Here is an 18,927-nt window from a genome sequence, read left to right on the forward strand (position 1 = left end):
AGAAAAAAATTGTTTTAAATAGTTCTTTTTTAAGTTGTGGTGTTTAAAATGGGTTAAACTTCAGTTATGCTAAAAATTCATATTTAGGGAACAGCTCCTTTTTCAACAATGCCTGATAAATGAGGCAGTGCAGTTCTTGTATAAAAAAAGCATGATTAATATAATAAGCAATAAATCAAACTTAGAGCCATTTTTTTTAATGTGCATATTTTGGTGTAGAACTGATTAAGCTTTAAAGAAAGTAAAATTAGAAAGCATACCTTGGAGAACTAGGACCTTCTTTGGCAAGTGTATCTGTCACTTGGCTCTGAGGAAGCATGCCTCACAAAGAAAAATAAACAAAATAGCTACAGTTCATCTATGTTGCATTTTTCTTTTTTTCACCCCATCTCTCCAGTAAACTTCTTATTGAAATATTATAAAAGGAGACAAGTCATAAATATTACTACTCAATGAATTTTCCATCTGTAAAACATACCCTTGTAACCATCACCCTCCCTGTGCCCTTCCATTCACCACCTCTCCCCCAAGATAATCACTATTCTGACTTTTAACATCATGATTAGTTTTTGCCTGCATTTGGCCTTTATGAAAAAGTGGAATCATAAAACATGCTTTCTTTTGGTCTGGGTTTTTGGGACAGTTCCATAGACGTTACAGTTAATGTCAAATTAGCATGATTAATAGTAAGCAATGAGTCAGGTCTGGAGTTTTCTGAGATGTTATCCATGCTGCTGAATGCATTAGTAGTTTGTTCTGTTTTACTACTGAGTATTATTATACTCTCTCAATATACCATATACCATATATTAGAATCTATTCATTCTACTGTTGATGGATATTTGGGCAGTTTTGGGTGATTATGTATAGTGCTGTTATTAATATTCTTGGTACATGTACACACTCATTCTTAAAGAACATCCATCTACATATCTGGTAGGTATACAGGACATGAGTATGTTCAGCTTTAGTAAATACTGCTAAACAGTTTTCCAAAAAGGTCATATCAACTTACAATTTTTACCATAAGGGTATGGATGCCTGGTTGCTCCAATACCTTGCTGACACGTGGTATTCTGTCTTTTTCATTTTAGATTTTCTTGTGGGTGTGTCTCAACATCACATTTTAAATGACCACCAAGGCTCTGGTTTTTGAATTGTTTTTGAAAACTCTGAGAACAGGGAAGAGCTTCAGAGATTCTGTAAACATGAACTATTTTTCTTCTACAATGGGAGTGTACTCTTTGTGCAGGAAAAAAAAAATTAGGCTTTGGCGAGTCTTAGAATTCTCAATTAGAAGGCATGGTAATTATACAAAGTCAGTGTTGGGAGGCACCTAGGAGACACGGTAGTTTAGAGGTTTTCAAGATTCTTCTTATCCAGAGAACCTTCTGTTAAAACACGAGAGAATTGATGGACTTATGTCAATTTGAAGAGACTGGGTCTCTAGAGGAATGCTGGCTTCAGTGTTTTAAATGACGTTTAAATGATGACACAGAAAGCAGGCAGATGACATCTGTAAATATGCAGACTTAACCATATACACTTATATGTCAAATATTTGAGGCATACATATTCATATAAAAGAGGTAACTGTGCTGGCCAGACCACTGGACAATGTAATATCACATTTTTAAGGCCACTGTTAACTGACATGTTAAGTGCCATGCACCCAAAGGAAAGCAATGTGGTGGGAAAGAAAATAGCCAATCAGTAATTAGCCTTTAAGGAAAGGCTGTTTGCCTAGTATCATGTAAGAGTAAAGTATCAGCTGAAACCCAAGAACAGCCCTTCTTTTAATGCGGTGACCCTGCCAGACAAACAACTTCAGGTGGCACATCACACACTGCATGTATTAGTCTATAAGAAGACTGTTTCCTCTACTTGAAAATGAAGAGGTAATTCATCTGGCAATCTAGCTTGTTAGCTGAATTTCTACAACTTTCTTGTCCAAAACAGAAAGGAAAAAAATACATTTTAAAACATATATTAGTATTACAGTTCAGTCAGAGTAGCCCCAGGCAGTTTTGAAAGTCTCACACCAAAGTTTTTGAGGAGGTTAGGGGTAGTGTCAGTCATGATTCCAAATCATAGTGAACGGCTGAGGAGAGCTGCCGAGCCCAGAGAAGAGGGGATTAACAGGCTACTCAGTATCTGCATAGACACTGGAGGAGAGCCCTGTGCCTGAGGGAGAGGTGCCCTCAGCCTGGCATCGGAGGGGGGAACTCCAAGTCAACGCAAGTATAGTTAAGTCCCCTACATAAGAACCTTCAAGTCTCGAACTTTCAAAGAGGCAAACGTGCATTCACGTGTCCAATCATGTAGGTCAGTTCATGTGTATAGTGTACACCGTCACATGCATGCATCCTCTACACGTGGTTGTGCTTTTGTGTGCTTTACTGTACAGTTCTGTATAGAGTGCATGTGTGCTAAGTTGCTTCAGTTGTGTCTGACTCTCTGAGACCCCATGGACTATAGCTTTCCAGCCTCCTCTGTCCATGAGATTCTCCAGGCAAGAATATAGGAGTGAGTTGCCATGCCTTCCTCCAAGGGATCTTCCCCACCAAGGGATTGAACCTGTATCTCCTTTGCCTTCTGCATTGGCAGCTGGGTTCTTTACTACTAGTGCCACCTGGGAAGCCGAGTACAGAGTATACTAGCACAGTATCTTTATTTTAAGCCCAGGATACTTGGAAGCAAGTGCAAAAGCAGCCGTGATGCAGCTGGTATTGCTGTACTTTTCAAGTACTATAAGACTAAAAATGTTTTCTTTATTTTTTTTTTAATTTATTATTTGTGTGAAAAGTATTATAAACCTGTCATACACTATTATATAGCCTACTGTGTTAGTTGAGTACCTAGGCTAACTTTGTTGGACTTATGAACAAATTGGACTTATGAAGACACTCTCGGAACAGAACTCATTCGTATATAGGGGACTTACTGTATTCAAGTTGAGGACAGATGAACACAAGTTCAGAGATGCCATAGAAAGGACTATAGAAAGAGTCATGGCTTCAATAAGGGATCTACAGAGTCCTGTCAAATCCTCTAAGCTTAGCAAGTAAACACATCTTTTGCATAAAGATATCTAAATATCCCAAATAATTCTGTAAGGCATTTTGTATACAGTCATGTAAATATGATTCAGTTTTTTACTATAAATGTATACGACTTACCATTTAAGACTTTCTTTTCCTCATGATAGTCTGTACAACAGTTTAGGAAAATAAAAAAGTTAGGTTAAGAAAAGTGTAACATCAGAGCAGATCAGTTTATATTATTGACATAAGGATAACAGCCCTCTTCTAAAAGGGCTTTCTTTAACAAAAGCCCTGAGGAGAGAAATAAGGCTGATAAACAGATGGCCTATCTTTTAAGTAAGTCATTTCATCTCTGAAGACTGCCAAGTCATTTCTGCAGATGTTTGTCTCAGAATTCACTGGGCTTTCCCCTCCTTTTCTGGATTTTTCTCCCCTAATATCTTGGTGAATTTCTTTAGAAAGCACATAAAGACCCAAGTTTTCTCCAGGTTGTCATTATCTAAATTAGTCAAAACTATCCAAAATTTATTAGATTACACTTTATATCAGAAACATACATATTAACCCAAAGAAAGACACCTTACTACCTTACTCTCTTAACTAGGTGAGCACTTAAAATGATTATTCAAATTTAAATGGCCAAGTGCTGAAATACGGTAAGATTTTTACTTGTTTATCAGTACAATCAATCATTCGGGTTACAAGCCAGAAAAAGTTTAATGGGTATTTTCAGGATGGCAACCGGCTCACAAGTCTATATTATACCTTGATCACCACAAGTTTTATAACCATATGTCAAAACAAAACCATCAGCAAGTTGCCAGAGTTCTCTTAAAAAAAAGAACGCCAAGCTAACACAAAATATTCAAGAAGTAAACTGAATTGATAGACATTACTTGTTAACATGACATCACCTTGTTTTGTAGAAAAAGAAACCAAAATATGTACATCCAAGCTTTCAAATTCTTTTATATTTTAATTTTCAATCAACCAGAGACCTCATAAAATTACTACCACTTGTCACTCACATCATAAAATAACTATGATTAAGGAGGTCAGATAACCATTCTTTTATTTTCCCCATTTTACTGAAATAAGTTCAGAGCTGAAAGGGATCTTAACAACACACACCAAATTATCATCCATTCCTCTCACTGAAGGTTGAAAATAGAGGTCAGGACTTGAATGAAACCCACGGCTCTTCAGCAGTAAAGCTGAGGTTAAACTTTATATCCCTGAACTGAACACCATTTTTCTTAATATGCCATTGAGAGAGTTAGTACTTTCTCAAAAGACACAAGGCCTAAAGACCATTTAAATTATGTCTCAAAATGGGTTTTGTTTCTCAACCTCTAGATAAAAATCTAGTCATTGGTTTGCAAGGGATCACTGATGGTCTGGGTTGGCAACTGACCTCCATCCAATTTCACCTGTCTTTGCTACTGTACTTGTGATCATTGGTTTTATCTTAAAACAAATAGCAAACTCACCATAACAAAAGTAAATTAAGTCTAATTTCAGTGCACAACATATTTGGCAGTTCAATGAATCTCATTGACCATGTAAAATAATTTGCTTTTATCTAAGAGACTCACAGATTTTAAACACTTCTTCCAAGTAATTTGTTTCTAGGGGGATCCTGCAACTGCTTGTTTTCTGAGCTTCTTTTTTTTTTTTTTTTTAATATAAGAAGTACCAGCAAGAAGAGAACCTACTTAAATGATCTAAAAAACCTTTAAAGCTCTACAAGTCTTATCTTTGCAATTCTTTTGGAAAACTGAGTCACAGAAATAAGAGAGATTATTATTTACTATGAAGCATAGTCACATCTGAGTTATTTTAGGCATGAGATACTTTCCTGTTTAACAAAAACTTAACATTCTATTTTGTTAACTAATTCCACTATTTGGTTGGCTCCATGGCCAAGAAAATTTGCATCTTCTTATAACATTGGTTAGAGTGCATTACTCTGATAAGAGCCTCTGCTTTCTGGAAAATGAAAGCCATTCAGTCATGTCCAACTGTTTGAGAACCCATGGACTATAGCCCTCCAGGCTCCTCTGACCATGGAATTCTCCAGGCAAAAATACTGGAGTGGGTTGTCATTTCCTCCTCCAGGGGCTCTTCCCAATCCAAAGAGCGAACCAACATCTCTTGCGGCTCTGGGATTGGCAGGCAGATTCTTTACCATTGAGTCACCTGGGAAGCCTCTAGTGTCTCTGAAGTGAAGTGAAGTCACTCAGTCACGTCCGACTATTTGCGACCCCATGGACACCAGGCTCCTCCATCCATGGGATTTTCTAGGCAAGAGTACTGGAGTGGGTTGCCACTTCCTTCTCCAGGGAATCTTCCCGATCCAGGGATCAAACCCAGGTCTTCTGTATTGTAGACAGACGCTTTACCATCTGAGCCACCAGTCTGGCAGGGAGAAAAACCAATCCAAGAACCACTGGTGTATACCAAAGGAAAATACATTATTCAAAAGAGGATAACTTGAATGAGGTGATCTCTACCTTACAAAAAGAAGTATCCAGGATTTCTTTCAAGGGTGAACTTTTCCAATTAAATAACTATTATTAGTTAAGGAAGGTATATATACCTACAAGCTTCAGTATCTGAACTTTTAAACTGAGCTTGTTAGAAGGGAATCCCTCTTCCACCTTGAAAGTATTCTCCTGGTCTATGGCTCTAAGTGCTTTATAGTCAGTAGCTGCTTGAGAAAACAGGAATGAAAAGTCAAAACATAAAGCATTAATATTGGAAATCATGATAAACCTATGAGAAATTAAGAAGAAACACCCAAGTGGTGCTAGTGGTAAAGAATCTGCCTGCCAATACAGGAGATACAAGAGATCTGGGTTTGATCCCTGGGTTGGGAAGATTCCCTGGAGAAGGAAATGACAACCCACTCCAGTATTCTTGCTTGAACAATTTCAAGGACAGAGGAGCCTGGTGGGATACAGTTTATGGGTCACAAAGAGTCAGACAGGACTGAGCAAGCACAAGTGTGTGTGTGCACACACACATATGCACATTTCTGACATGAGCTATGCCATTAGAAAATGTGACTATTTTACGGAATGACCATCATTACAAATAAATGCTGGAAAGGATGTGGAGAAAAGGGAACCTCCTACACTGTTGGTGGGAATATAAATTGATACAGTCACTAGTATGGAAAACACTATAGGGGTTCCTCAAAAATCTAAAAACAGTATTACCATATGATGGTGCTATGGTACCACAGCATATGGTACCTAATAGTACCATATGATGGAGAAGACTCTTGAGAGTCCCTTGGACAGCAAGAAGATCAAACCAGTCAATCTAAAGGAAATCAACCCTGAATATTCATTGAAAGGACTGATGCTGAGGCCACAGCTCCAAAACTCCGGCCACCTGATGCAAAGGGCTGACTCATTAAAAAAGACCCTAATGCTGTGGCAAAGACTGAAGGCATAAGGAGAAGGTGGTGACACAGAATGAGATGGTTGGATGGCATCATTGACTCAATGGACATAAGCCTGAGCAAACTCCAGGAGAGAGTGAAGGACAGGGCAGCCTAGCATGCTGCAGTCCATGCTGGGGTCGCAAAGAGTGGGACATGGCTGAGTGAATGAACAATAACCAGCAATCCCATTCCTGGGCATATATCCAGAGAAAACTCTAATTAAAAAAGATACAGGCACACCTAGCAACAAGAGTCACATTAGCCAAGACATAGAAACTATCTAAATGTTCATCAACAGATGAATGGACAAAAAAGATGTTGTATATATACACAATGGACCACTATTCAGCCAGGAAAAAGAACAAAACGAGGCCATTTGTAGCAACATGGATACACTTACCATACTAAGTGAAGTAAGCCAGAAAGAGAAAGACAAATACTACATGATATCACTTATATGTGGAGTCTGAAATTTGACAGAAATGAACCTATCCACAAAACAGAAACAGACTCACAGATGTAAAGAACAGACTTATGTTTGCCAAGAGGAAGGGGAAGTAGGGAAGGGATGGAATGGAAGTTTGAGGTTAGCAGATATAAGCTATTACATATAGGATGGATAAACAACAACGTCCTACTGTATGGCACAGAGAACCATATTCAATATCCTATGAAAAACCATAAGAGAAAAGAATTTCAAAAACAGATTGTGTGTGTGTGTGTATATATCTTTATCTATATATAGATATATAAGTGATTCACTTTTCTGTGCAGCAGAAATGAACACACTGTCAATCAACTATATTGCAATTAAAGAATACATATTCTTTAACTGAATATACATTTACATATATATACATATATATAAACAAAATGTGACTGTTTTAAAAAATGATTTCAGCTGGGATTTTGTCATTTTTTTTCACTAAATAATTATTTAAAATCAGGAAATAAAGGGAATTCCCTGGTTGTCCAGTGGTTAGGACTCAGTGCTTTCACCACCTGGGCTGGGTGCAATCCCTGGTCTGGGAAGTAAGATCCCATAAACCAAGCAGTAAAAGCACCATCACCCCCCCTTCCCACACCAAATTAAAATTTTAAAAGTACATTTAAGTCTGGAACAGTGCTGTCCAGAAGAAATATAATACAAGTCACAAGTATAATTTAAAATTTTCTAAAAACCACATTCAGTTCAGTTCAGTTCAGTTGCTCAGTCGTGTCTGACTCTTTGCGACCCCATGGACTGCAGCACTCCAGGCCTCCCTGTCCATTACCAACTCCCAGAGTTTACTCAAACTCATGTCCGCTGAGTCGGTGATGCCTTCCAACCATCTCATCCTCTGTCATCCCCTTCTCCTCCCACCTTCAATCTTTCCCAGCATCAGGGTCTTTTCCAATGAGTCAGTTCTTTGCATGAGGTGGCCAAAGTATTGGAGTTTCAGCGTCAACATCAGTCTTTCCAATGAACACCCAGGACTGATCTCCTTTAGGATGGACTGGCTGGATCTCCTTGCAGTCCAAGGGACTCTCAAGAGTCTTTTCCAATACCATAGTTCAAAAGCATCAATTCTTCGGTGCTCAGCTTTCTTAATAGTCCAACTTTCACATCCATACCACATAACCACATTAACAAAGTACAAAAAGAACAGGTCAAATTAACTTTAATAATATATTTTTACTTAATACAGCATATTCAGAATATTATCATTTTCACATGACAATGTAATCAATGTAAAGTTATGAGATATTTTGTAATTTTTCATCCTAATTCTTAAAATGTAGCACTTACACTTCCAGCACATTTCAATATGGAGAGAATTCCCATGCTCACTAGCCAGCCATATGTGGCCAGTGGCTATAATAGAGATAGCAAAGGATTAAAAAAAGGGCAAAAAGCAAGAACATTTCTCATCTTTGCCAGAGAATGAGGTGTTCCACATAAATAAATCAGCAGTGACTGAAGCTCACCTTTCCAAGCAAAGTTTCTCCTTTTATTCATTATTGACATCTTTCTAAAGCATGAAACAAACTACAATCCTTTTTAAACAAAGGATTATAAAAAGTACACTGATTTTTGGCTTGATAAGGGCTCACTAATATTACCGGTTTTATATTCTGACAGTTAGCTCTTCTGTGTTCTTTTCAGACATCACTCCCCCACTAGAAACCAGGTGATAAATGGAAAACTGTCCTCTCAAATTTGCTCAGCTATGGGGATGCCTATGAAATGCTACTTCTGGATCATCCCTGCACTGGGGTCTGGCGGTCACCCCACCTAAAACGTCGTGTCGGGGATCTCATATGGAAAGAAGTCCATGTACAAAATTTCTCTTCAGTATATCCATCGTCCCTCCCAACCCCTTGTAAATCCTCATGTTAGCAAGTCTCCATCTACTGCCTACTGTCTCTGTTTTCACCCTCTATTCCCATTTCATCTCTCTGTTTCCATTTCATCTATAAGTTCTAACAGTAGATTAGAGCATGTGAATACATGCTTGAGTTTGCCATGGAGAGTCACCATTCACTGCCTGCCCTCTCTTGAACTAGTGTAACTACTAATAGGAGCCCAATCTTTCTCAAATCCATCCCAGTTTGGACAATGACACTGCTACCCCATCTAATAGTTCTATCCCTAAATCTCAGGCCAGTAGACTGCAATGATCAACCCTGCCTATAGATAAAAGGCATATGAAATACTCTTAAAAAATTTCACTTTAATTAATAAATATTTCTTTAAAATAAAGAATATTCTTTATTTCTAACATATTAAACCTTTCTCTTCAGTTACTCTGTCCCTTTTACATGATCTACTTCTCTTGTTAGCCTGCAATTCAAACTGTAACTTGTTAGATCTTAAAGTCTCTACTGTTTAAAAAAAACACCTGATCCATTTATTGCAATCAACACGTTCCTGAAGAATTCTTGTCTTTGCTCCCTAATACCTTGCAAGTTGCCTTATATCTTTACCTGTTACTGGCCACACCGCAGCAAAACATTTATAATCCCCAAAGGCTTTATAATGAAACAGAGTTTCACAACCATGCTCTCACATGCCCTGTCAATAATGATGATAATACTTGATTTTTCCCAGAAACAGAGCCACGGTAAGACACATCAGTACATGCTGATAATTACAAGGGTACAAAAAGGGAACAGAAAACATAAGCAGCCTTAGCATCACAGAACAGAGGGGCAAAGGCAGCCACTAATAGCAACACCCACTTCTACTGTCCCTACCAACTGTTGCTTCTGATGCATCGAGTGTTTAGCAAACATTATTTAATCTTCACAATGACTCTGGGATGTTTCATTCTTAAACCCCATTATACTGCTGAAGAAAAAAAAAACAACTCATGTCTATTAACGGATGCTGAAGATCACAAAAGCGTATGAGTGTACCCTGAGGCAGAGATGAGATCTGACGCCGTGTTTGTCTATATGAAACCTGTGTTCTTCCTACAGATCATGCAGCCTCAGCAATCAAACTCAGGGCTACAGACAGTGTGAAAAAGGGAACTTTTAATTTATGAATGTACAGTATTTCAGAGTCCATGTCTCATTCTGGGTAAGAAATATGTTTGCACTTTGCTGAACCAAGTGGTGAGAAGGAGAAGGAATACTCATGACAGTTTAGTTCTTTACCATTAAGATTCAGTCAAATCCTCAGTTTCCTCAACCCTGCTGATTTTAGTTTCATAAATTTCCTTTCGTTAGTCTTTTTTAAAAAAATTATTAATTTATTTTAATTGGAAGCTAATTATTTTACAATATTATAGTGGTTTTTGCCATACATTGACATGAATCAGCCATGGGTGTCCATGTGTTCCCCATCTTGAAGCCCCTCCCACCTCCTTCCCCATCCAACTAATTTTATTTCAACCTTGTTACTAAATAAATTTAGGTTGTCATATTTTCTCTCAGAACTTTCAAGGTAATGTTCTATTGGCTTCTGTCTTCTACTGATATTCTAATAAATTAGCTGTAACAGCTTGTAAATTACATGAGTAAATTAGCTGTCAATTTACCAGTTTCTCAGTGACTCTGTCTCTCTCTGGCTGTTTTTCATATCTTCTCATTGTCTTGGTGTTCTTCAATTTGACTACAAAGAGAATATGTGTAGATTCCTTTTTATTTATCTTGATCAGGATTTGGTGAATTTGCTATCTCTGATATTTGTGATTTATCAATTCTGGAAAGTTCTCAGCCATTCAGATGCCTCTTCCTCATTCTCACTACTACTTCCTTCTGGAAATCTGATTATAAGTGTTAGATCTTATTACTGTATTCCGTGTGGCTCTTGAATGTTTTTCTATCATTTTGTTTCTCTGTACCACATCCTGTCCAATTTCTGCTGCTCAATTTTATAGTTCATTGGACTGTTGTATGTCTAATCTCTCACTATTTATGTTATGCACTTCTTTATTTCATCAGCTTGATTTTTCATTTCCAAAGATTCTATTTTTTTCAATACTACACAATTACTAGTCTCCTTCTTTATTATGTTATTAATTTATTCTTATTTTCCTAATCACATCAGACAAAGTTATTTATTCTGTATACAAATATTAAAGTCCAACAGGTGAAATTCTGCCTTTATTTCTGCTGACTTGTTTCCTCAAGCATTAATTTTTCACTGTACACTAATAACTGCTGCTCTATACCTGTGGCAATTTTGAGGGTTTTAGATTGAAAGTTTTTCCACCACTAAAAAGGTATCTATAAATCTGCGAAGCAGCCTGGGAAACCAATAATGGGAGACCATTTTACTTCCTGGTTTGAGGTTTCTAAGACTACATAGGTGGTATATATTTGAATGCCCAACTCATATATGGGTAAGACTGTGGCTACAAATTCTCAAAGGAAACTTCTCTTTCCTCTTCCCCATCACCTCATAAACAAGGTCAAGGCAGACTATCCTGACATCTCCCTTTGTTGTTGGACAGATTTTTCCGTTAAGCATTCACATTTCACTGATTATACAGACTTCAGGAGCCAAGCCACAGGCAGGGATCTCAGTTCTAATTCCTTCTCTTTACCGACCCAAGATCTGATTTTTCTTTTCCTATGTGACCATTAAAATTCCTGTGTGGCTCTAAGTTCAAGTATCTGATAAGTGTTTTCTGAAAGTGAAGGTATGAGAGCTAGCTTATCACTTTGAATTGTTCCACCTACTTTTTTCCCCTTAACCTGGCAACTTCCCTGTGGAATCTGCTCATTTTAAACAGCGTCTGCTGTATTTGGTGAATCATTTTGAAGGTTCTCTGTCTTTCATTTCCAGGCAGGCAGGAAGGAAATCCTGAGTCCTTTCATTTGTTTCATGCCTATGACACAGAAGCCTAAGGAGCTGGGACACTTTCTGACCATCCTGAATGGTAGTACAGAGAAGCATGTGACCTTTAGTACCAGACGGTGTAAACAAGACATGTAATATTTAGGGTGAAGTAAAGTTAGCCATTTAGAAATTTTAGTTAAGAACGTGTTCCCTGATGGCAGTGATCTGGTGAGCTCTGGAGTAGTTAAGAAAATAAAGGTATTTGTTTACAAAAGGAACCTGGTTTGGAAGAACTGTCGGACACTAAAGTTCAAACTAATTTGCTTTTGGTGTACTGGAAGACCTCGTCTACTGTGCATTGCTTTATCCACTTTGCAGATATAGCGTTCCTAAAAAATTGAAGGCTTGTGGCAACCCTGCATAGACCAGGTCTACTGGGGCCATTTTTCCAACAGCATTTGCTCACTTAGGTTTCTGGGTCACATTTTGGTAATTCTGGCAATATTTCAAATTTTTTTCATCATTATTATATTTGTTATGGTGATCTGTGATCAGTGATCTGATGTTACCACTGTAATTATCTGGGGGCACCATGAACTGCACACCCATGTAAGACTGCAAATTTAATCTATAAATGTGTATGATTTGACTGTTCCATGGACTGGCCATTTCCCTCTCTCTTCCTCTCCTTGGGTGTCTCTATTCCCTGAGACACAGCAATTTGATATTAGGCCCATGAACATAACCCTACAATGGCCTTGAAGTGTTCAAGTGAAAGGATGAGTTCCACGACTCTCACTTTAAATCAAAAGCTAGAAATGACTAGGCTTAGTGAGGAAGGCATGTCGAAAGACAAGACAGGCTGAAAGCTAAGTTTTCTATATCAAACAGTATGGAGATACACAAGATTCATGCTCTTTTCATGCCTGCTAACACAACATCTAGGCTTCTCTTGTGGCTCAGTGGTAAAGAAAGTGCCTGCCAAGCAAAAGACGCAGGTCTGATCCTTGGGACAGGAAGATCCTCTGAGGAAGGCAACTTCCTCCAGTATTCTTGCCTGGAGAATTCCATGGGCAGAGGAGCGTGGTGGGCTACAGTCCATGGTGTCACAAAAGAGTCAAGACACGAGTGAGTGACTAAACAACAACAACACAACATCGATTCTGTGGCCTGTGGATCAAAGAGTCATTTTGACTTTCAAGTCTTATTTAAGAAATATATTTTACAAGGCTATATAGCTGCCATAGATAGTGAGTTTTCTGATGGATCTTGGCAAAGTCAACTGAAAACCTTCTGGAAAAGAGTAACTTTCTAGATGCCACCAAAAACTTTCATGATTCATGGGAAGAGGCCAAAATACAAACTTTCAGAGGAGTTTCGAAGAAGTTGATTCTAACCCTCACAGATAACTCTGAGGGGTTCAAGACTATGGTGGAGTAAGTAACTGCAGATGTGGTGGACATAAGAAAAGAACTAGAATTAGAAGTGAAACCTGAAAATGTGACTGAGTTGCTATAATTTCATCATAAAACTTGATAGATGAGGAGTTGATTCTTTTTCTTTAAATATAAATTTATTTTAATTGGAGGCTAATTACTTTACAATATTGTATTGGTTCTGCCATACATCAACATGAATCCGCCACGGGTGTACATGTGTTCCCCATCCTGAAACCTCCTCCCACCTCCCTCCCCATACCATCCCTCTGGGTCATCCCAGTGCATCAGCCCCAGGCACCCTGTCTAATGCATTGAACCTGGACTGGCGATTCGTTTCACATATGATATTACACATGTTTCAATGCCATTCTCCCAAATCATCCCACCCTCGCCCTCTCCCACAGAGTCCAAATGACTGTTATATACATCTGTGTCTCTTTTGCTGTCTTGCACACAGGGTTATCGTTACCATCTTTCTAAATCCCATATATATGCATTAGTACACTGTATTGGTGTTTTTCTTTCTGGCTTACTTCACTCTGTATAATAGGCTCCAGTTTCATCCACCTCATTAGAACTGATTCAAATGTATTCTTTTTAATGGCTGAGCAATACTCCATTGTGTATATGTACCACAGCTTTCTTATCCATTCATCTGCTGATGGACATCTAGGTTGCTTCCATGTCCTGGCTATTATAAACAGTGCTGCGATGAACACTGGGGTACACATGTCTCTTTCAATTCTGATTTCCTCAGTGTGTATGCCCAGCAGAGGGATTGCTGGGTCATAAGGCAGTTCTATTTCCAGTTTTTAAAGGAATCTCCACACTGTTCTCCATAGTGGCTGTACTAGTTTGCATTCCCACCAACAGTGTAAGAGGGTTCCCTTTTCTCCATACCCTCTCCAGTATTTATTGCTTGTAGGCTTTTAGATAGCAGCCATTCTGACTGGCATGAAATGGTACCTCATTGAGGTTTGATTTGCATTTCTCTGCTAATGAGTGATGTTGAACATTTTTTCATGTGTTTGTTAGCCATCTGTATGTCTTCTTTTTTTTTTTAATTTTTTTTTTTTGGATTCCAGCTTTTTTATTTATTCCCCTTTTAACAAAGTAGAAGAAATAATACAGGATTAAAACTGCAAAAGTAGTTAATTGGTAGAACACACATTCACACAAAAAATCTGGATAGGAAGACAAGCTTATATACAATGAGGAAACACACGTAAATTATGGTAGTTTGTAGGTTGTATACGAAACATTTAAAAAGTCAAACATGCTACACGGTGCCACTGTTTACAGCAATATTGAAGGGGAGAAAATAACACTAATTTAGGGACTGATATACCACAAGGTCCAGGTTTCACAGCATCAGTGCGATAAATTCACAAAACTATATTACAACTAGTTAATCAGTTTAAGAATTGTTCCCAAGTATATCACATTTCCAGCCCTCAGAGGTCCATTCCTACAGATTTCAACTACTCCATCTATGGGGACCAAAAGCAGCCAGTGTTACCATAAAAGGAAACTCTTGAGACTTATCTTTAAAGGCTTATTCTGGTCTTGAAAAATTGGTAGGATAAAGCTATTTTCTACTGAAATGAATCTTGACTCAACACAGGAAGACTTTTGTCCTTTATTGGCTGGTCTTGGAGTGAAGATCATGGACGTGACTCTTAACCTATTATGGACTTTAGTTCCAATTAACTGAAAGTCTGAAATTAAAAGTCCTAACTACCAACTTGTGTAAGCCTGCTACTAAAAAGCCTTTAAGGACATACTAACTTCAAGTTTAAGTGCAAGGGAACAAGAGTTCTAAAAGTTCCTGCCAGATTCCCCATTTGGGAGGAAGGAAACATTTAGGAAACACTGAGTTTCCTACAAACTGCTAAATTCTGCACAAGGGAGAAAACACACGCTAAGGCATGAAATTAGCTTCATCTTATTCCATGAGGCTTCTGCTCCCACACTATTGAAACAGAATGAGGAATGAATCTCAATTGGTCTGTTCATCAGAAGTGGTAAACTTGGTCTATACTCATGAAGCCAGTTTTTTAAGCAGACCATGGAAGCAGACGATAGAATAAGCTTCCTGAAGTCACAGACCACTATCCTGTATCCAGCTAAAAAAAAGATCAACTTGAACAGTTACCCCGAGTCACTGTTAACTGTACTAAAGGGTGAAGTTCACCACTATTTTATTTTAAAAGTAAGAGTTCAGTTAACCCTGGGTGACAAAAAACCAAGACGAGGAACTGAAGAAAGAGTTGTCCATATAAGGCCAGCTGCTAAGAACACACCCATGAAGACACTGGGTATAAAGCCTTGCTTAGCAAGTCAGAATTTGTACTAAGGGCAGAGTGAGGGACAGCAGAGAGCTACTTCTGTAACATTTTAGTATCCAAACAGCATAACAGACACTGTTCCCAAGGACAATGTATACTCCATTAATCACACTGAATAAAGCAAATGCTTTATTCATTTTTCTTTTCTTTTTGTTTGAGAAGCTTGTTTATCTCTCTTTTGGCCATTCCAATGTACTTCGAAATGATCCCACGTTGGTTCAGTCCAGGAAGCAAAAGTAAGAAAGTCACTATCAGGTAGGTGAGAAGGAGGTTGTGGACTTGCTGTCCCACTCAAGCAACCGCAGCAGGAGAAATGATCATGGTCATGAAGTACATTTTAGGCTTTTCTTCCTTTAGTGTAAAGAGGCGTTTCCACCAGCCCACAGCTCTGCGTCGAGTTTTTACTAGATTGCTGCAAATTTGATGGAATCTTTGCTGTTGCTTGGTGGTCCATTTATTGGAGCCAAAAATTCTAGGTGCTAGAATGGGAACAAGGTAGTCAGCCAAGCACAAAAACCTAACAAAACAGGAAACACCAGATAGAACAGATGGATCTAGATAGTAGATAGAAACACCAAAGAAACCACACCCATGATGGCAGGTGGAAACCAGGCTCTTTCCCATCGGAGGACTTTATCTGCCATCAGCATCACTTCTCCCCATCCTTGCAGCTGCTCTTTCAGACTTGCAGTCTCTGCAGCCAACAGATTGGTGCTGCGATTATCTCCTTCCGCCATAGTTCTCGACATGCCGTATCAGTGAGCACAGGACGCCACCAAATCAAATCCTCCGCAGACTCCCTCGCCGCACCCCTAGCGCCCTGTATGTCTTCTTTGGAGAAATGTCTGTTTAGTTCTTTGGCCCATTTTTTGATTGGGTCATTTATTTTTCTGGAATTGAGCTGCAGGAGTTGCTTGTATATTATTGAGATTAGTTCTTTGTCAGTTGCTTCATTTGCTATTATTTTCTCCCATTCTGAAGGCTGTCTTTTCACCTTGCTTATAGTTTCCTTTGTTGTGCAGAAGCTTTTAAGTTTAATTAGGTCCCATTTGCTTATTTTTGCTTTTATTTCCAATATTCTGGGAGGTAGGTCATAGAGGATCCCGCTGTGATGTATGTCAGAGAGTGTTTTGCCTATGTTTTCTTCTAGGAGTTTTACAGTTTCTGGTCTTACGTTTAGATCTTTAATCCATTTTGAGTTTATTTTTGTGTATGGTGTTAGAAAGTATCCTAGTTTCATTCTTTTACAAGTGGTTGACCAGTTTTCCCAGCACCACTTGTTAAAGAGATTGTCTTTTCTCTGTTGTATATTCTTGCCTCCTTTGTCGAAGATAAGGTGTCCATAGGTGCGTGGATTTATCTCTGGGCTTTCTATTTTGTTCCATTGATCTATATTTCTGTCTTTGTGCCAGTACCATACTGTCTTGATGACTGTGGCTTTGCAGTAGAACCTGAAGTCAGGCAGGTTGATTCCTCCAGTTCCATTCTTCTTTCTCAAGATTGCTTTGGCTATTTGAGGTTTTTTGTATTTCCATACAAATTGTGAAATTATTTGTTCTAGCTCTGTGAAAAATACCGTTGGTAGCTTGATAGGGATTGCATTGAATCTATAGATTGCTTTGGGTAGTATACTCATTTTCACTATATTGATTCTTCTGATCCATGAACATGGTATATTTCTCCATCTATTTGTGTCCTCTTTGATTTCTTTCACCAGTGTTTTATAGTTTTCTATATATAGGTCTTTTGTTTCTTTAGGTAGATATATTCCTAAGTATTCTATTCATTTCATTGCAATGGTGACTGGAATTGTTTCCTTAATTTCTCTATTTTCTCATTATTAGTGTATAGGAATGCAAGGGATTTCTGTGTGTTGATTTTATATCCTGCAACTTTACTATATTCATTGATTAGCTCTAGTAATTTTCTGGTGGAGTCTTTAGGGTTTTCTATGTAGAGGATCATGTCTTCTGCAAACAGTGAGCGTTTTACTTCTGCTTTTCCAACTTAGATTCCTTTTATTTCTTTTTCTGCTCTGATTGCTGTGGCCAAAACTTCCAAAACTATGTTGGATAGTAGTGGTGAGAGTGGGCACCCTTGTCTTGTTCCTGACTCTAGGGGAAATGCTTTCAATTTTTCACCATGGAGGATAATGTTTGCTGAGGATAATGTTTATCATATATAGCTTTTATTATGTTGAGGTATGTTCCTTCTATTCCTGCTTTCTGGAGGGTTTTTTTTTTATCATAAATGGATATTGAATTTTGTCAAAGGCTTTCTCTGCATCTATTGAGACAATCATATGGCTTTTATTTTTCAATTTGTTAATGTGGTGTATTACATTGACTGATTTGTGGATATTGAAGAATCCTTGCATCCCTGGGATAAAGCCCACTTGGTCATGGTGTATGATCTTTTTAATGTGTTGCTGGATTCTGATTGCTAGAATTTTGTTAAGGAGTTTTGCATCTATGTTCATCAGTGATATTGGCCTGTAGTTTTCTTTTTTTGTGTGGCATCTTTGTCAGGATTTGGTATTAGGGTGATGGTGGCCTCATAGAATGAGTTTGGAAGTTTACCTTCCTCTGCAATTTTCTGGAAGAGTTTGAGTAGGATAGGTGTTATCTCTTCTCTAAATTTTTGGTAGAATTCAGCTGTGAAGCCATCTGGACCTGGGCTTTTGTTTGCTGGAAGATTTCTGATTACAGTTTCAATTTCCGTGCTTGTGATGGGTCTGTTAAGATTTTCTATTTCTTCCTGGTCCAGTTTTGGAAAGTTGTACTTTTCTGAGAATTTGTCCATTTCTTCCAAGTTGTCCATTTTATTGCCATATAATTGCTGATAGTAGTCTCTTATGATCCTTTGTATTTCTGTGTTGTCTGTTGTGATCTCTCCATTTTCATTTCTAATTTTATTGATTTGATTTTTCTCCCTTTGTTTCTTGATGAGTCTGGCTAATGGTTTATCAATTTTATTTATCCTTTCAAAGAACCAGCTTTGGCTTTGTTGATTTTTGTTATGGTCTCTTTTGTTTCTTTTGCATTTATTTCTGCCCCAATTTTTAAGATTTCTTTCCTTCTACTAACCCTGGGGTTCTTCATTTCTTCCTTTTCTAGTTGCTTTAGGTGTAGAGTTAGGTTATTTATTTGACTTTTTTCTTGTTTCTTGAGGTATGCTTGTATTCCTGTGACCCTTCCCCTTAGCACTGCTTTTACAGTGTCCCACAGGTTTTGGGTTGTGTTTTCATTCTCATTCGTTTCTATGCATATTTTGATTTCTTTTTTGATTTCTTCTGTGATTTGTTGGTTATTCAGCAGTGTGTTGTTCAGCCTCCATATGTTTGAATTTTTAATAGTTTTTCTCCTATAATTGA

General features: G+C 38.1%; 1 protein-coding gene and 1 pseudogene across 3 annotated transcripts in view; both read right to left on the minus strand.

The window, feature by feature from the left end:
• Positions 1 to 208: 208 nt before the first annotated feature.
• Positions 209 to 18,927, minus strand: part of LOC113888687 (cytochrome b5 reductase 4-like) — a 32,488-nt gene continuing 13,769 nt past the window's right edge. Inside the window, exons 3-4 of one of the 2 annotated variants that reach the window (XM_027535715.1) lie at positions 3,180 to 3,209; positions 209 to 321 (exon numbers count right to left, since the gene is read on the minus strand). In XM_027535715.1, the coding sequence (XP_027391516.1) occupies positions 248 to 321; positions 3,180 to 3,209 (104 nt within the window). In that variant the 3' untranslated portion in view covers positions 209 to 247. The remainder of the gene's footprint in view (positions 322 to 3,179; positions 3,210 to 18,927) is intronic. The other variant, XM_027535716.1, reaches the window with a different exon arrangement.
• LOC113888686 lies at positions 14,286 to 16,322 on the minus strand (annotated as a pseudogene). Its single transcript, XR_003510036.1, has one exon. The product of XR_003510036.1 is annotated as an ADP-ribosylation factor-like protein 6-interacting protein 1 pseudogene (transcript).

The sequence above is a fragment of the Bos indicus x Bos taurus genome, unplaced genomic scaffold (assembly GCF_003369695.1).
Source record: "Bos indicus x Bos taurus breed Angus x Brahman F1 hybrid unplaced genomic scaffold, Bos_hybrid_MaternalHap_v2.0 tig00000990_arrow_arrow_obj, whole genome shotgun sequence".
Taxonomy (NCBI): Eukaryota; Metazoa; Chordata; class Mammalia; order Artiodactyla; family Bovidae; genus Bos; species Bos indicus x Bos taurus.